At 34.5% G+C, this 16,348-nt stretch overlaps 1 protein-coding gene across 4 annotated transcripts in view; it reads right to left on the bottom strand.

Annotated features, from left to right (window-relative positions):
- The window catches only part of LOC575657, a 43,289-nt gene that overhangs the window by 23,623 nt on the left and 3,318 nt on the right, over positions 1 to 16,348 (bottom strand). For all 4 annotated transcript variants that reach the window (XM_030979499.1, XM_030979500.1, XM_030979502.1 and 1 more), the window contains exons 2-3: positions 5,802 to 7,254; positions 1,687 to 1,779 (exon numbers count right to left, since the gene is read on the bottom strand). In XM_030979499.1, coding sequence (XP_030835359.1) covers positions 1,687 to 1,779; positions 5,802 to 5,960 — 252 coding nt within the window. In that variant the 5' untranslated portion in view covers positions 5,961 to 7,254. The remainder of the gene's footprint in view (positions 1 to 1,686; positions 1,780 to 5,801; positions 7,255 to 16,348) is intronic.

Below are 16,348 nucleotides of genomic sequence, written 5' to 3'. Positions count from 1 at the left end.
CGGGCCGTTCATGCCACTATTTTCTCTCATCATTTACTGGCATTGGTTTCTCAAGGGACGTACCAATCATGGTCACAAATCTACCAAATTTCATTTTTTGATAGTTCATTATTGAAGGAAAAAATATTATCTAAAGATCATAATTGAGAGACCGATGGAGAGAGCAACCAGCAACGTGAATGGCCTGCCATAGTTGAGTCCAATTTAAAGTTGATCTTAGTCTTTGTGAAACACCTCGAAGGAAGAGCAGGAAATTATTACAGGTGCATGACCGAGAGTATGTACATGCCTTTTTAATTTTGTCTCACCTTACAAATATCATAAAACAGTGAAACCTGTTTAAGCAACAACCTGTATGTGAAGACCACCTGCCTACATAAGATCACATTTCCTGTTTCCTTGAATAGTGTTTCTCATTGAAGCATACATGTACTAAATTAACCTGTACATAAAGACCACTTGCCTATAAAGATGAGGATGGATCCACAAACTACAAGCACTGCTTTTTAGTGGATCCCCCCATTTCCTCAGAAATTAAAAATTTCTTTTAATAATTTCTTTTAATTAATTATTTACCGATATGTGTACAGTGTACCGGTATCTGTATACTTATCAAGATAAAATTAATGAATATGCACATATACTTTTTCATACTTTCTGGAAAAATATCTGTAATGCCTTTGTTTATCTTTCTGTTTGAAATGAAATAAGTATGAATTGAATTGAATTGAAAAGATCCATTTTCTTGTGTCCTGTGAGCATGTGAATATTTCATCTTGTCCTACATTATCTACAACTAAATGTTTGGATTTCTTTTTAAAAATGCTCTCAAGATTTGATTGCTACAGTATGAATCAATAAGATCATAAACAGTGAACCTGTCTATAAAGACCACCCCAGGGAGATTAAAAAGTGGTCTTTATGGGCAGGTGGTCTTTATGTACAGGTGGTTGCTAATGCTATTAAAAGCAGGTTTGACTGTACCACCAATACACAATGTAACTGAAACTCTTCCCTATTCAAGAACAAAATAAAAGATGAAATAAAGGGCAATCCAACATTTGTATAAAAGCAGAAAAATAAGAGAAATACAATGGCTGAAGTTTAAAATGAATCAGAGTATCAGACTGATAATAAGAAGTTATGAGCGTTTGAAATCTGAAATCCCTAAAGCTATGCAATCTCAAATTGGCAGTTTGGTCAGTGGATTTTTATGTATACATGGACAACTCTCCCATTTGTTACAGTATGTACAAAAATATCATTCGTTTCCGTTTTTCTCCTAAAACACCTTCTCCCTTGGGGCACTTCTCAAAATATATTGTGGATAGCTAAAAAGAAAATATATTCCTGTGTCGTGGATTTTGAAGAAAAAATGAAATGAAATTCTAGTCAAATTTGTGTATTGGAACAAAAGTTGTCTAGCACAGATGAGCAGACTAGCCCTATTAAATTGTATGCCATGGTGACACTGTCGATTCAGCCAATTTGAAATTCCAATATGTATCTACAGTGATTACAACATTCAAAAATTTTGTTCTTAGTTTTTGTCAACTTTCATTCAAACTTGAACCAGTCTGCTTCTATGATTTGTACAATACATGTATTTTATTATCAAGGTTCGATTTCCTGTAAGTCTAGTCTTAAAAAAAGAAACATAGGAGTTAGACAAAATGATTATTTTACCTTTAATGCACAGAAGATACAAGATGTGCCCATACAGGCATGGCCATGCATCTCACGGAAACTCCTCCTGAATACATCCAGATGCCATAACACCTAGAATATAGCAGGGAAAAAAAACACTTTAAAATTCTTAATTTCAAATATATTTTCATGCAATACACTTTTTCAGATAAAAAATACATGTTACACTGCATCCATCATTTAAATATAAAAGCAAATTTCTTAAGGAATACAGTTTTTTTAAAGTCAAAAGCTTAAAGAAAATAGAGTTTCTCCAAAAATGAAGACAATCAGGATATGTCAAAGAGACTATAAATACTTTTGATGTACATGTACCAGTATCTACAATTTTACGTGTAAATGTACACAGGTAAAATGCAGGTTAAGAATGCCTACATTTTTGACAAATTATACATTTGTTTATATTCATATACATGTATACTAAATTTTGTTTTGTTTAGATTTAGGACCAGATATACATGTACAGTATGTACCCAAATTATTGCGTTTCTCTCATCTATCTTAAAAAAAAGGCTTATTCAACCCAGATACATACATGTAGCAGTTCAGTATCTCCTTTTAGTGACCTTTTAACATAACCTTTGACCTAGAATTATAGGAATGATACATTACATGCATGAGCAGAAAGAACAAATATTAAAACAACAAAATTTTCAATGTAGTATACGTTCATTGCGCTGTACATAAATAAGAATTATTTAATTGTTTGTATGTAATCATTACAGTCTTTAATTGGCATCACAGTGTGAAGATCATACCGGTATTCACTATTTTCATGTACAAATTGGCAAATTTTTGTTGTATGTAATAGTAATTTTCATCCACAGTGGTTCATTTTTCATTTTTATTTTTTCAACGATGGAGGAGCGGAAATAAAATTTCCAAAATAGATTTATAAGTAGTTAGCCCTTCAAAATATCGTGAACTGTTCTTGAACCATTACATCCACGACCTTTACAATCAAATAGTGTGTATCCCATTTAGATGCATTTTGAAATTACATGTGTAAGCTTGTTGTAATCTAGAAAATAGTCAAATGCATGCGAGAGATGGGTTCGTTTTGTTCCAATCAAGTGGCTTAAATTGTTATTTTGTGGTATAACCATTTGGTGTTTATCAATTTAGTGATTAAACTAATCAGTTCTTGAACCATCAAATCTACTACCTTTACAATCAAATAGTGTGTATCCCATTTAGATGCATTTTGAAATTACCTGTGTAAATGTAGCCCTGCTTAAATGGAATCTAGAAAATAGTCAAATGTATATTATGCGAGAGATGGGTTCATTTTGTTCCGATCAAGCGGCTTAAATTGTCATTTCGTGGTATAACCATTTGGAGTATATCAAGCAATTTAGTGATTAAAACTACTCAGACAAAAGTAATGCCTTCTCCCAGGAGTGCCATTTACATGGATTACAGATATACCTAATGGCTCATAGCAAAGAGGATTCCCTCAATTGTATGTTCCTGCACAATTGAATGCTTTGGTGTGTTGATGAGATGGGAAAAGAGTACACGCTCTCTTTTAATTTCTCTTCCATGTGCTCTAGCCATTGTGCATTGTCACTTTGGTGCTGTTACAGCTCATCGTCACCACTATTTATCTCTCTTTATCACTATCTATCTTATCGTCACCACTATTTATCTCTCTTTATAATCTATCTTATCGTCACCACTACATGTACATGTATGTACATGTACGGCAAAAATGAATTCAAATAATGCTTTCTATTTTTTAAATAGAATGTAGACAAGATCTACATTAAAGATAAAGTCAATGGTCATGCATGCAAATCTATACATACAGCAAGGGACAAATGTATTTTTACATTATTATTAAAACAAAAACTTAACAAAAATTGATACAGGCCTACTGAACATGTACAGTACAGCTTACAACTGAATTGTTCATATAATACCAATTTTGAAAATTGTGAAAAATTGCTTTATCCTGATTTATTTTTCTTAAGAATAAGAAAGCATACAGTACAGTACTAAATTTATCGACAGAGACCCTAGTTCAACCAGTCCACCTTTCGTTCTTGAGTTACGAAAAACACAACAAACATCAAATTTACAAAGGGTATGAATGATCTAGTTGTTACACATCCAGATGTACACTATGCATGGTAATCTGTACTCCACTCTACAGATACATGTACATGTACATGTATTACATCATAAGTTAAAAATAACGTCATTACAGAATACAGATAGATGTAGATGATAGACATGTATCACTTCATTGGAATGCTACATGTAGGAGAGCTTTCTCTTCGGCCCTCTCTTCGTCTATTCAAATCAAACAAACCACAAAATAGTACACCGTACTACTCCATTGATTGAATGAACAAACATTGGTTATAGCGTGCCACAAACACAATGAATCAGCTGATCGTGCGTAATCCTCTGCATCATCCATTACATACAGTGTATGATGTATTGGCAACATGAGGCCATAATCACGTTCAAGCTCTAGCTTAAGATGTCAGTCTCCTGCATTTGTCAATTTTGACATGATACATGTACATGTTGTCAAGTGTCAAAATCATAAATTTTTTGAAAAGTATAACTATGTAAATTTATTTGTATTATGATACGATTATATACATGTATGTATTTTGACTTTCGCATTGTACAATTTTGAAATAATATGTTGACAAGTACTACCGGTATGTTTTTTTTCAAAGGTGTAATTATGTACCCCTGGCAATTGAGTCATATATTATGATGCAATTATATATGTATTTTGACTTTTGTTAATAATATTTATACTGTATGAACCTAGTTTGTATATTACTTTTTATTATGTTAAAAAATGCAGAACCAAAATCAAACAACCTCTAGCTTTCCTCTCTCACCCTATTTTCACCCCATTTTCAACCCTTTGCAGTTCAGAGTTTTCTCATGGTCTAAATGAATCAGTTTTTCACTCCTCAAATTGGTAAGGATTATTCTTATTGTCCACTACTACTGTACATAGTTTGAAATAAGAAGAAGAAATGTTTATTCAATGAATCCAATGTAAAATGAAAATTGCAAAATCAAACTGAAAAATTGCCAATGTGTACACGAAAATGGTGAGTACATTTTTACACATTAAATCGCTCTCATTTGAAAACGACACAACGTACTGCACTGGAAATAGACTCAAACTTGTCTGTGATTTTTAGCTCTTTCTGCTCATATATAAAGTGCAATTCTTAGCATTCTGGATCAAAAATGTCACTAAAAGGAGGCACTGTACTGCTATGGGTTAATTATCCATGCAGTCAAAACAAAAACAATGAAAGTACAAAAATGAGAGGTCAATAATATAGCAACAATATTTTTGGCACACCTGCAATCTATTAAAGTTAATGGACCATTGGATCATTTAATTATTCACCAGTAATTGATTTTGTCATGCTTAATTAATATAGATCTTTGAAAGCATCTAATGCATACTTTCCATTTAAAATACATTCTTGAGGTTGTATGTGAAGTTGTGAACAGGAACCAATATGGTGTACTGTATAACAGGCATAACAAAAATGTTGACTCTTTTTTTTTTTAAATTGATTAACTCTAAACATAAAACTTATGCCAATAAATATCAAGCCAAACTGTACACAATAAAGACCTTTTTTGAGTACATGTAAGTTCCTAGTTATTTTCTTAAAATAATAGTTCCCACATAATGATACATGTATGAATTTGAAATTACATTTGCACCTTATTACAAACAAAGGACATCAAATCTTCTGAGTATCATAAGACACTAGTGCATACATAAATGATATTTTGAGAAGCGTTATTTTACTAGCTCAAAATATATAATGCCATCTTCAACTTTGTAATGAGCAAAGTCTATTAAAGTTTGTACATTGTGTTAGATACATCTTTCACTTATCATGACTCAAAAGAAGTTTTTTTAAACACCTCCGGTAGTACATTCGACCTTTTGACTACTGTACATTGAATAATTTTTTGTTGAGATATAATATCATATAATATGAGTAATATATGGTAATATTGAGTAATATATGGTAATATTGAGTAATATATGGTAATACATGTGGTAATATTGAGTAATATATGGTAATATTTACCTGTACAGCACTGTTCAGAAAGCAGTTGTTATCTCCAGGTGCGTTCAGAAGTCCCTTTGAGAAGATGACCGACGTTGTATTTCCAGGTTTGAAAATGTTTCTCGAAGACTGCGAACGAGGTCTGACTCGATTAAAGTTTTCCTTCACCCAAGCGGCCATGATGATAGACAATGAAAATCTCTAGCAAATTTGTTTTTTCAAAATCTCAAGAATTTGACGAAGGCATAATCAAAATAATCTCTCCTATTGTTTACTTTGATAACTTCTGAGTCATTCTAGAAATATGTTGCATGAGTATGTACATGTAGCTGTAGTTCTCTGTGTTGCCTTTCTACATGTAAATGCAGCGATGTTGGTTGCAAAGAAGAAATATTCATAAAATTCACAGGAGAACGTTGATTTTATCCATGGCAAAGCGTGATGTTCACTGTTCCAAAAATGAGCAGTGATGGTGATCTGAAGAGTTTAGTTGTCAAATTCACCGGATTCTACTCTTGACTTGAAGCATGTTTGCAGCGATCCTCTTCAATGGTGTGTGTCAAATTCCTTGAGAGAGTGGAGCCCCTTCTTCATCCATTATTCATGAGACTTTCTGTATTAAGCTATCGTCCAGGTTTATTTTCAGTACAATGCTCCTCTGTTAGAATGCAATTTAATCACACAAAGAGTTCTGATGTAACAAGACTATCAGTTGGTTGTTGGTTCTCTTTGGTTTTAGAAAGCAAGATTAGTTGTAGCAGTTGCTCCTCTATATCGCTTTACTATTAATCCAACATCATTCTTGGTGTATTTTCAATCTAATCAACCAAACACAGTTCAGGGAAAATCACAAAGGTAACCCATTTTCCAATGAAACCACACAATTACAACTCCAAAATTATCCCTCTATTATTTCCATCGCATCCACCAAGGATTATTCTTTGACCTCCTTCCAGAAAAAACACGCCGCGGTTTGCCTCTGGACCTTTATGCGGAGCTGGAGAAGCGGCCGACTTGTTTTGATAAGATTCTTGATTTGATATTGTGTTTTGTGGGCAGTAATAATAGAAACGATGGGTATCTGCTGTGGCCCTTATTCCCACTCTTTATCATTCAATTTCAAAGAAGTGGGTTGCTTTTTCTGTGTCATGGACAACGAGCAAAGTGATCATGTGATTTCTATTGAGAATGTGTGGGAATGGCATGTATCCTCTTCACGTTTGAACACCCCCTCGTCCTTAACAACGTTTAAGATTGACGGCAAGTAGTGTCGTTTCAATCACTTCCAAGCTTCGGTGAGAACACCTATAGCATCCGACTCCCTCTCTCCTCCTCGTGTCGATGTTTAAGGTACCATGACAACGGCAAGTTGTTGAAGATTCTGGAACACCAGCCTTAAATGCACAGGGTGATTGCTTTAGCTTCCTTGTAATTCCTCTCCTACGGCATGACGAGGCCTTTTCTTTAGTTGATTCTGTGTATAAATGAAGAAAATATATGACAATTAATTTAAAGTGACTCAGTAACATTTGCCTCAGATTCTGAAACAAAATCCTGGATTTTGCTCATGCTGCAATCATAATTATCAAACTTTGGGTCAGTCAGGAATCCCATGACTTGTACAAGCCGATCGTCTGTCTGATTATCAAGATATTTATGATTGTAAATCGAAATCAAATTTTGTGTTTTCCTAAGAAGCCGACTTTAAAAGAAGTCAAGTTAAAGTTGACTTCAATAGAATACCACAAGATGTTACGATTTCATCAATTTTCATCCAAAACAAAAACACAACAAAGAGCATCTACATGTAGCAACAGAAAGCACCTGAATAAATATGACATTCATGTTATGGTAAGGCATCATATCAAAATATACAGTGTACATGTACAGCACTGATAACACTATGTTTGAATTACATCAGTCTTACTTCACAGTAGTCAACAATAAAATATTCTCAGAGATAAGACACCTTTAACAGGCCTGTTATCATCAGACCGAAGTTGCAAACTAACACGCTGTTATAACTAGCCCGATCTCAAATGAGCCAGCTAATTTTCGTCTTCATCAGCCCGCAGTTGCAATTTGTGGGCTATTACATGTAGGTCAAGAAAATTTTTTGAGAAACCTTGGTCTTGGGAAATAGCGGGCTAATTTGTGTCCGTTCGAGCTAGTTTGTGATGAGCTTATCGGTCTGGTGAAAACGCAATTTTGTGCTTCGGGAAAATATTCTGAGTCTGAAAATAGCAGTTTATTTTGCAACTTCGGTCTGATGAAGGCAGGCCCTATGTGCTAAATTTACCACAGCTATTCAGCTAATGTATCAAAGCAACTATTGCTGACTTCAAAAGTTTCCCATACAATAAAATTAACCTTGGCCCATACCATACAACAAACAATACTTTATTGATCATGTTGCCTCCAAACAATTCTAATGCCTATGCTTACATTTTTTTTTCTCTACATTTTTATTTGAAAGATTTACTGTAGTGATTTGTACCCCTCTTTATGACTTACGGTAGATGTTGCCAAATGGACAACATAAAGAAATATTTGTTATATTCATTATATAATATGACCTTGTCCTTTACTAATTTTGCCTGAAAGTTGCGTTTAAAAATTTGTACATATATTTCTAAATAGGCACAAGATAAGAAACATCGGACAAAGACTCCTATTTCTCGGCAAATATAAAACAATTCCTGTATTAAGACCAGATACAGTACATGTATGTACGTGTACTTGATATACATGCATAGACATGTTGTATACAGTTTATGTACATGTATACACATACATGTCAAAGTCATGACACTGTACATGGGTTGTATACAAGACGACTCCTTGTGCATTGTATCCTTTGGAGCAAAGTTCAACATCAAAGCTAACAATGACAAGAAAGAGATATGAAAATAATTCATCAGCTTTGAATTCTGGCCAATGATGATATGTCCCCTACAGAGTACACACATCAGCCCCCAAAGAAGGATTGGAATTCAATTGTTACAATACAAATTCCTTTCAAATAAATACATTACCGGTACCGGTATTTATAAAGCTGTACTTGATAGGGGAAATGTATGATTAAGCCTTCATTATTTCCTGCATTGAAGGGCACACAATCGATCGCATGTCTCTGCTTTCTAGCAGATTGTGCAGAGCAGCCATGCTGTAGTTTAATGCACAATTCCCCAGTACTATCTGGAACTGGGACTGGAACTGCAACATTTTAAAATAGTCCATAGTTTGGTTGATGGATCTATCTCATATTTCTCTTCATCCTGATTTGAAATTAAAGATTTAAAAAAAATCCTGACTGGGAGGCAGAGGCTCAGGGTATGAAATGTTTTTCATGACTGAACAGATAGTTTGTACCTTTGTAGAGGATATGAAATATGTTGAGAACAAAAATTGAATGAAAGTGGAATAAAATGATGATGATGATGATGATATATTTCATTTATTTTCATAAAAAATATCTTAACAGGTCGACTGGATGCCCTTTCAACATTGCATTGGTATTAGTGGGCCCTGTGATGATGATGATGATGATGATGATGATGCTGAAGATGGTGATGTTCCACTCTTTCTCCTTTTGAGGAAGCTCTATTCTTCCTAGTACAGCTACATTGTATATATTCCAAGTAATATCTTCTACATGTACATGTATATCTATAGCACAAAATCCTTTTCTCTTTCTCCTTCTAAAATATGGTTCCATCAAATACCCTACATGTACCTTGCTGTTCATGATGAATCTAGATGATACAAATATCCTCTCATCCATGACATCTAATTTTCCATGCTCCATTGCTGATCCAATAATCATAATTTATAACCTTGGCACTTTACCTCTACAGAGTGATTTTTGCAACCATAAAATAAGACTTGAGTGGAACCCTGATAATAATAATAATATTCCGCATTTATATAGCGCATAATACATCGATGATTACAGATATGTTTAATTCAAAACGATGCTCAAATAAGCACTTTGTTATACAATGTCTTGTTATTTGCTGTTTCTGTACATATGACATACAGAATATAAGAAAAAAAGATAATTACTTTTCATATACGGGTAGCTAAATATGATACTCACATATACATGCACATTGGCTATACAATGAATTCTGGCAGTCTAAATACAGTGTTAAAAACTGATTGTAAAAACAAAAGGATGGTATAATAGATGCGTCTGGGAGACACACACAGTCCAGTGGTTTCTGTGAATGTCCCTCAGGGTTGCATTCACTCGCCGCAGTCTGTTAGCACCTTCCCATTAGACAGTCCACTGTCAGATGAATATTGATTGACACTTTCAAATCAATATTCTCAAAGTAGCCAGCCATAAACTGAAATGCTAAAGAGGCTCATGATAATTGATAAAATGTTGGGAAGGGAGTAGTGTACTTGTACATGTAGTTTGCAGGTATAAACACTTGAAAGTAGCTGTGTGTAACGGTGTCTGCAGTAAAAGACTACAGTAGACTATATATTTGAGCCAACACAGCCAGACAATATTTTAAAGTAGCCAACCATAAACTCAAATGCTTAAGAGGCTGATGATAATTGATATAAAATGTTGGGATGGGAATAGTGTAGTTTGCAGACAAAAACCCTCACCAGTAGTTGGACGTAACAGTGTCTGCACTATAGACTACAGTAGGCTCTGTACTTTAGCAAACACAGACAGAGACTGAAATTTGTAGGCTCTGCTCAAGGCAGAAAAGCTTTAGGAATATTGGTAAAGTGTCAAGTTAGAGTCTGTGATTGCAGAATAGGAATAGTGTAAGGAACAAGAATGAGAGATAAGCTGAAGGTTTTCTGTAGGATTCCACATAATGGCTTTAAACAAACATTAAACTTCATATATCTGTGACACCTTAAATATTTTAAAACTACAAGTTACAGTACATGTATCTGCTACCTGTGACTTAATTGCCAATATCACTTTGAAACCAATTTATCCCGCAATGTCAACTGATACTAATAGTCCGATACAAATAACATTCTTCCTCCCCCTCTTCCGATCTACCACATCCTCTTTCCTATTCTTAATATAATTATTCTGATGTGAAAAAAATAAAAACAAACAGACAAACAAGACAAACAAAAAAAAAAGGGAAAAAGAAAGGAGTGTTAGATACACAATGATCCTCTTTAATACTGTAATCTATTTTTATCTGTTCCTGGTATTCCCGATTCAATTTCTGCTTTGGGGGAAACACCTCCTTGTTTGCAATGTTAATGGGTTACACTTTAAACATTATTTTTGTCAGAAGGAAATGAATGTGACTTTCATGTCATTTCAGTATAAATGTACACATGTCAAAGTGATCAGGCTATTACATGTATGTACATTCAGTTTGCAAATGACACACATCCACACAACCAGTGAGAAATGAAATCGCAATAGCCATATATAAAGCATGTGCGTCACATAGTGATTCAATTTCATAAATTCTAATTCTGATAATTTCTAATTTGGACTCGCTAATGAATCATATTACAAATAAGCCAGACAATTATCTTTCTGGTTTCCTCCGTCATCATGATCCATTTCTCTCTTTCTATAAGACTATACTGACAGCATACAACATACGGTACATGTAGGCTCTTTCCTTTCGCTGCTTCAGACACAGCCAGAGATTTCAAAAATTAAATCTTTGAAAGTCATCACATCATGGAGTGCTTTAGACTATGAATTAGCGATATATGCAAATAAGAAGGGGATCTATAAAAAAATCCTGAAAGTTCAGTAGTCCTGAGATATGCTTTGAATAGCTTCATGTTTACATGTACGTTGAAACGTAGAGTAGTTATGCCTCAAACATATTTCCAACATTGGTAATATTGATACATGTAGGCCTTCCCAATGTAAGCTCCACCGAAGGCAATGTACTGTATGCAAGTCTCTTGGACGTCAGATCAATAAAACTGACCAGTCTGACTCCCTTTGGATTATACATGTACATCAAACATGTAGCTTGCAGCAATTTTTTTTTAAAAAAGAAGAAGAAAAAAGGGGGGAGTAGAGAGCGATTTACATGTAGCACCAAATTATATCTTCAGAAGCACTTACATGTAGGGCCTAATTGAGAAAGAAATTTTGTTCATTAAAGCAATTTAAAGGGTTTCTTTTCTATATTATACAAAAATAAATTCATAAAAGAAACCAAACAAAACAAACAGAAAACAATCAAACAGACTAATGGACAGAAGGGGAAAAAAAGGATTTTCTTTTTTTTTTTTCTTTTTCTTTTCCTCCCCCCAACCAGTAGCAACATGTACAAGGTAACTCAACTATTTTGATTGCTATGGACTTTCCCATACATGGGAATAACTGAACTGTGCGACGAGGAGTTGAAGATTGCAAGCTAATACTCATGAAAGATGAAATATAATGGTTTCCTACTGTGAGCTGGTGGGATGCTGTCCACAGGATGGCAATCAGCTGTCTAAATAATTCCTCGGTCTGATGGATCTTGAAGAGAAAAAGATCACAAATATTTCATGCATCTCTGCTGAGATTACATCTGGCTCCTCTGACCACCTCTATACAAATGTCAGTTTTATTAAAGAATGACCCCTACCAGACGGTTATTTCTGTCTAATAATGAAGAAGCTGAAGCGACTGTTCTCCAAAAAAGAATATCGCCAATCAGTATGTTTTCACATTACAAGGGAAGATCATGGAGTTCTGCAATGGTGGGGAGTTTATTTTAAAAATTTAAAGATTTATTTACTCAAAAGAGAATAAGGAACTAATACAATGAAGGACACACATACATGTAAACACTAAAACAGTCAACTCTGCATATAACTCAAAGTCGCAAAAGTCGAATTTTCCCCAGGTTGAATAGATTTTTAGAACCAAATTATGCAAAACATGTGAACGTTTTTTTACACTTCCCAAGTAGCATTTTGCATATATAAGTCAAACTATTTTTTCTTTTTGGTGTGTGGTCCCAATAGATTCAATTCATGCAAAGTTAATGAATGTGGGTTTGTACATGTGGATGTGGGTTTTTTTTTTTAAATCAAACATGTCTGTTACATGTACAATGTATCTCAAATCAAATAGATACCATGAGACCCTGTCGCAGGCAAATACTGTATGCACAGTTTGGCATTATAATGTCCATTGTGTACACATACTGGAGAATGTGACGCTGCATTGGGCAATGGGCATCACAACTGATCCTAAAATAATACCATCTCTGGTAGCAATTACCACCGACAAACAAATGCCCTATTAGATTACATTGTGTACTATCCCTTCAGTCCGAACTGGTTTTGAATGCCTGGCTTGCTCTATGGGATATACATTACATTGGCTTTTCTTCAAGAACTAAAATTAAACCCTTCATTCAGACTACCAATACACTGTATATAAATTTGTACATCCAGTACCTCGTACCTTGTAGAAATAATCCTGATGGCAGCTTATCATACAGTTAAACTGGTACAGCTGTATTTAATAAGTAATTAAATCGTTTTGAACGAAAACTCGATAAAGAATCAGCATTCCCTTCTACACTAAACTGGGCAGGGCTTAGCATGACCTCGCACTCATGATTGGGCAGCTTTCAGGTCAACTGACCTCATCAAAACGAGTTTCTTTATTGTTGTTATCTAGTTTGTATGCTTCTTTCGCTATAAGAGGATTCTTTACATGTTTCTTTATGTTTCTTTACACAAGGTTCATTTAAATTTCCAATAGTCTGAACAGGTTATAAAAAGAGATACATGCAAGCAAAATGATCAAGTATCTATAATATACACTGATGTACTTAGACACATTTAACATGTACTGATAAAATTATGTTGTAAATGTATGTTTAATATGAAGCCTGTCTATTTTTAGGTAAACCACTGCTTTCACTGTGTAAAACTCACAAGATTTTTGGATAGGAAGGAAGAGATCTACTGCGAGTGCTAGCTAGGACATGCACACGACTACCCAGTACCGGTAACCTAAAATTAGACAGAAACTCTTCTCCATCCTCCAAAGTGAAGGAGCTAATTTTGCACTGAGCCTTGGCCCTTGGGGTATATACCGGTATACCCAGCTGTAACGAAGGAAAAAAATGAATCGAGACCTCTCCATCTTCAAGGACTCTCCTCATACAGATCAATAGGCCTGTCCTCATCAGCCCAAGTTTGGTAAATGACCCGCTATTTTAACTATCCCGATTGCAAAATACCCAGTTAATTTGCGTCTTCATCAGCCCGCAGTTGCAATTAGCGGGATATTTGATCAAGAAAATATCCAAGAAAAATCTTGGTCTTGTTTAAAAAATATACCGCTATTTGGGAAATAGCGGGCTAATTCGCGCCCTTTAAATCTAGTTTGTCATAAGCGTGTACGTCTGGTAAAGACGCAATTTCAAGCTTCAGGATTATATCCTGAGTCTGAAAATAGCGGGTTATTTGGCAAACTCGAGCTGATGAAGACAGGCCTGTCGAGCTTCACGTTAATGAAGAATTACAGGGGGCGGGTTCTCCCTCAAAGCTACATGTATGTGCCTTGCAGTCTTGCAGTTGCAAGTTTACCCCAGCTTGTACGTGTATATCGGTAATTTGAAAATGAGGTCACCGTCACTCCTGTGTGAACCCTTGTTGTTGTTGGTAATTTTTTGTTAATAACTGTCAGGTTTCGTAAACATACATGACTAATGACTAGTACCGTACTAGTAGTAGTAGTAGTAGTAGTAAACCTGTTTATGAATTTTTATTTTAAAAAAGGCTGAAAGGCTGGAATATTCATCACTGTCGGGCTTTAATCCTCTCTCCTTTACACTATAAAATAGTTTCATTGGAGCATAGCAGCTAAAAAGCTCCCTAAAAGCTCCAGTAAACAAAGAAAACAACACTTGTTTGTTGCAGTTTTGTGGTAAACACACCCACCCACTCATAGTTCAATGACCTTACAAATAAAAGGCTATAGAAATCGGTTGTTTGGGGTCAACCCCTTTTTTCTTTAAGGTATAGACCAGTTTTGGAAACGCCCCCCTCTCAAATGGAAGCTCTTATTACCAATCATGTGAAAGAATATGTTTTGACTAATACGTGATGATACAAATTTTGCCAGAAAACTGCTTACTTCCGATATTAAATTATCATATCGATCCGGTCTGGATAGATATCGCGAATGCACTTCAACATCGAACATTTGGGCATATATTTCAGCATTTTTGCAAATTTAGGTTGAACTATTGCCATCTAAACCTCTAAAGGCAATATTTAAACAATATTGGTTGGATATTTTGCACCCAAAACCCTTGAACCGCAATTTTACCACTACCGGTCTTTTAAGCATTACCTTTAAGCATTACCGGTAAATAAAACAGGTGTAAGTTATGAATAAAACATCAATGCACTGGACAAGAACAAACAAAAGCAAACAGCAACTAGACCTACATGTATGATCAACCGATACACAAGCATTATCACAAAATTAATTTTTAATGCAAAGGTTATGGTAAAAAAAGAGTACTGGTATGCACCTGTAGCATAAAGAAGCCAATATTCATGATATGTGCGATCATCTATGCATGAACATCACAGTGGACACTAAGGCTGTGACGGGTAGTCGAATGCTCGAGTACCCGCACGGTTGACAACTACTCGAATATTCGGCCGCAAAAAAAAAACAAAAAAACAAAAAAACTGTCCAGGCCCACGCTTACCCGTGCCAGGGAGAGCGGCGGCCGCTGGCATGGTACCGTCGGTAAAAATGTTTCACAACTCAGGCACTGCCAAACTCACCACTCAGAAACTGTGACCAAATGTCCGGATTTCTGTTTGGACTCGGAGGTAAAGTCATCTTTGGTTTTTAAAACAGCATTGTTTACTGTTATTATTATTATTATTATTAAATCGGCGCCTTCAACTGCAACTCAAAGTAAAATTGCATGCGTTTTCAGTGATACTGGGATACGGCACCAGTTGTTGTTGTTGTGTTTTGAGTTATTGGCGATTAGTCAGTGATTTGACTATTGTCGCCAAATTACTTTACGGCACGTGTTATATCTCTCAATTTTGGATTTAAAAAAAAAAAAATATATATTTATTTCGTTTTATATTTATCTATCTTTTAAGATAGTATCGTAAAATAATATCGTAAGCAAAACATTCATGGGCTTTGTTAGTGTTTCTTAACAGTACGTGCAGATTATTTGTTATATCACATACACCATACATAAATATGTATATAAGATAGCACCTACACAAGCTTCTATATTCAGTAATCTTATCATACCTTTTATCATTGTTGTTACTTTTTCTTATTTTATTTTCTTAATACATTATGTTATTATATTTTTAATGTACTGAGTGTAATTTAACATATTTATAATATCGTATTATGTTTTACTGTTCTTATTTTATTTTCTTATTACATTATGATTGTTATTATATTTTTAATGTACTGAGTGTAATTTAGCATATTATAATATTGTATAATGTTTTACTATTCTTATTTTATTTTCTTATTACATTATGTTATTATATTTTTAATGTACTAAGTGTAATTTAACATATTTATAATATTGTATTATGTTTTA

The sequence above is a fragment of the Strongylocentrotus purpuratus genome, unplaced genomic scaffold (assembly GCF_000002235.5).
Source record: "Strongylocentrotus purpuratus isolate Spur 01 unplaced genomic scaffold, Spur_5.0 spur5_scaffold_10, whole genome shotgun sequence".
Lineage (NCBI taxonomy): Eukaryota > Metazoa > Echinodermata > Echinoidea > Camarodonta > Strongylocentrotidae > Strongylocentrotus > Strongylocentrotus purpuratus.
The sequence above is the reverse complement of the archived record's forward strand: the minus strand, read 5'-3'. Positions and strand labels throughout refer to the sequence as shown.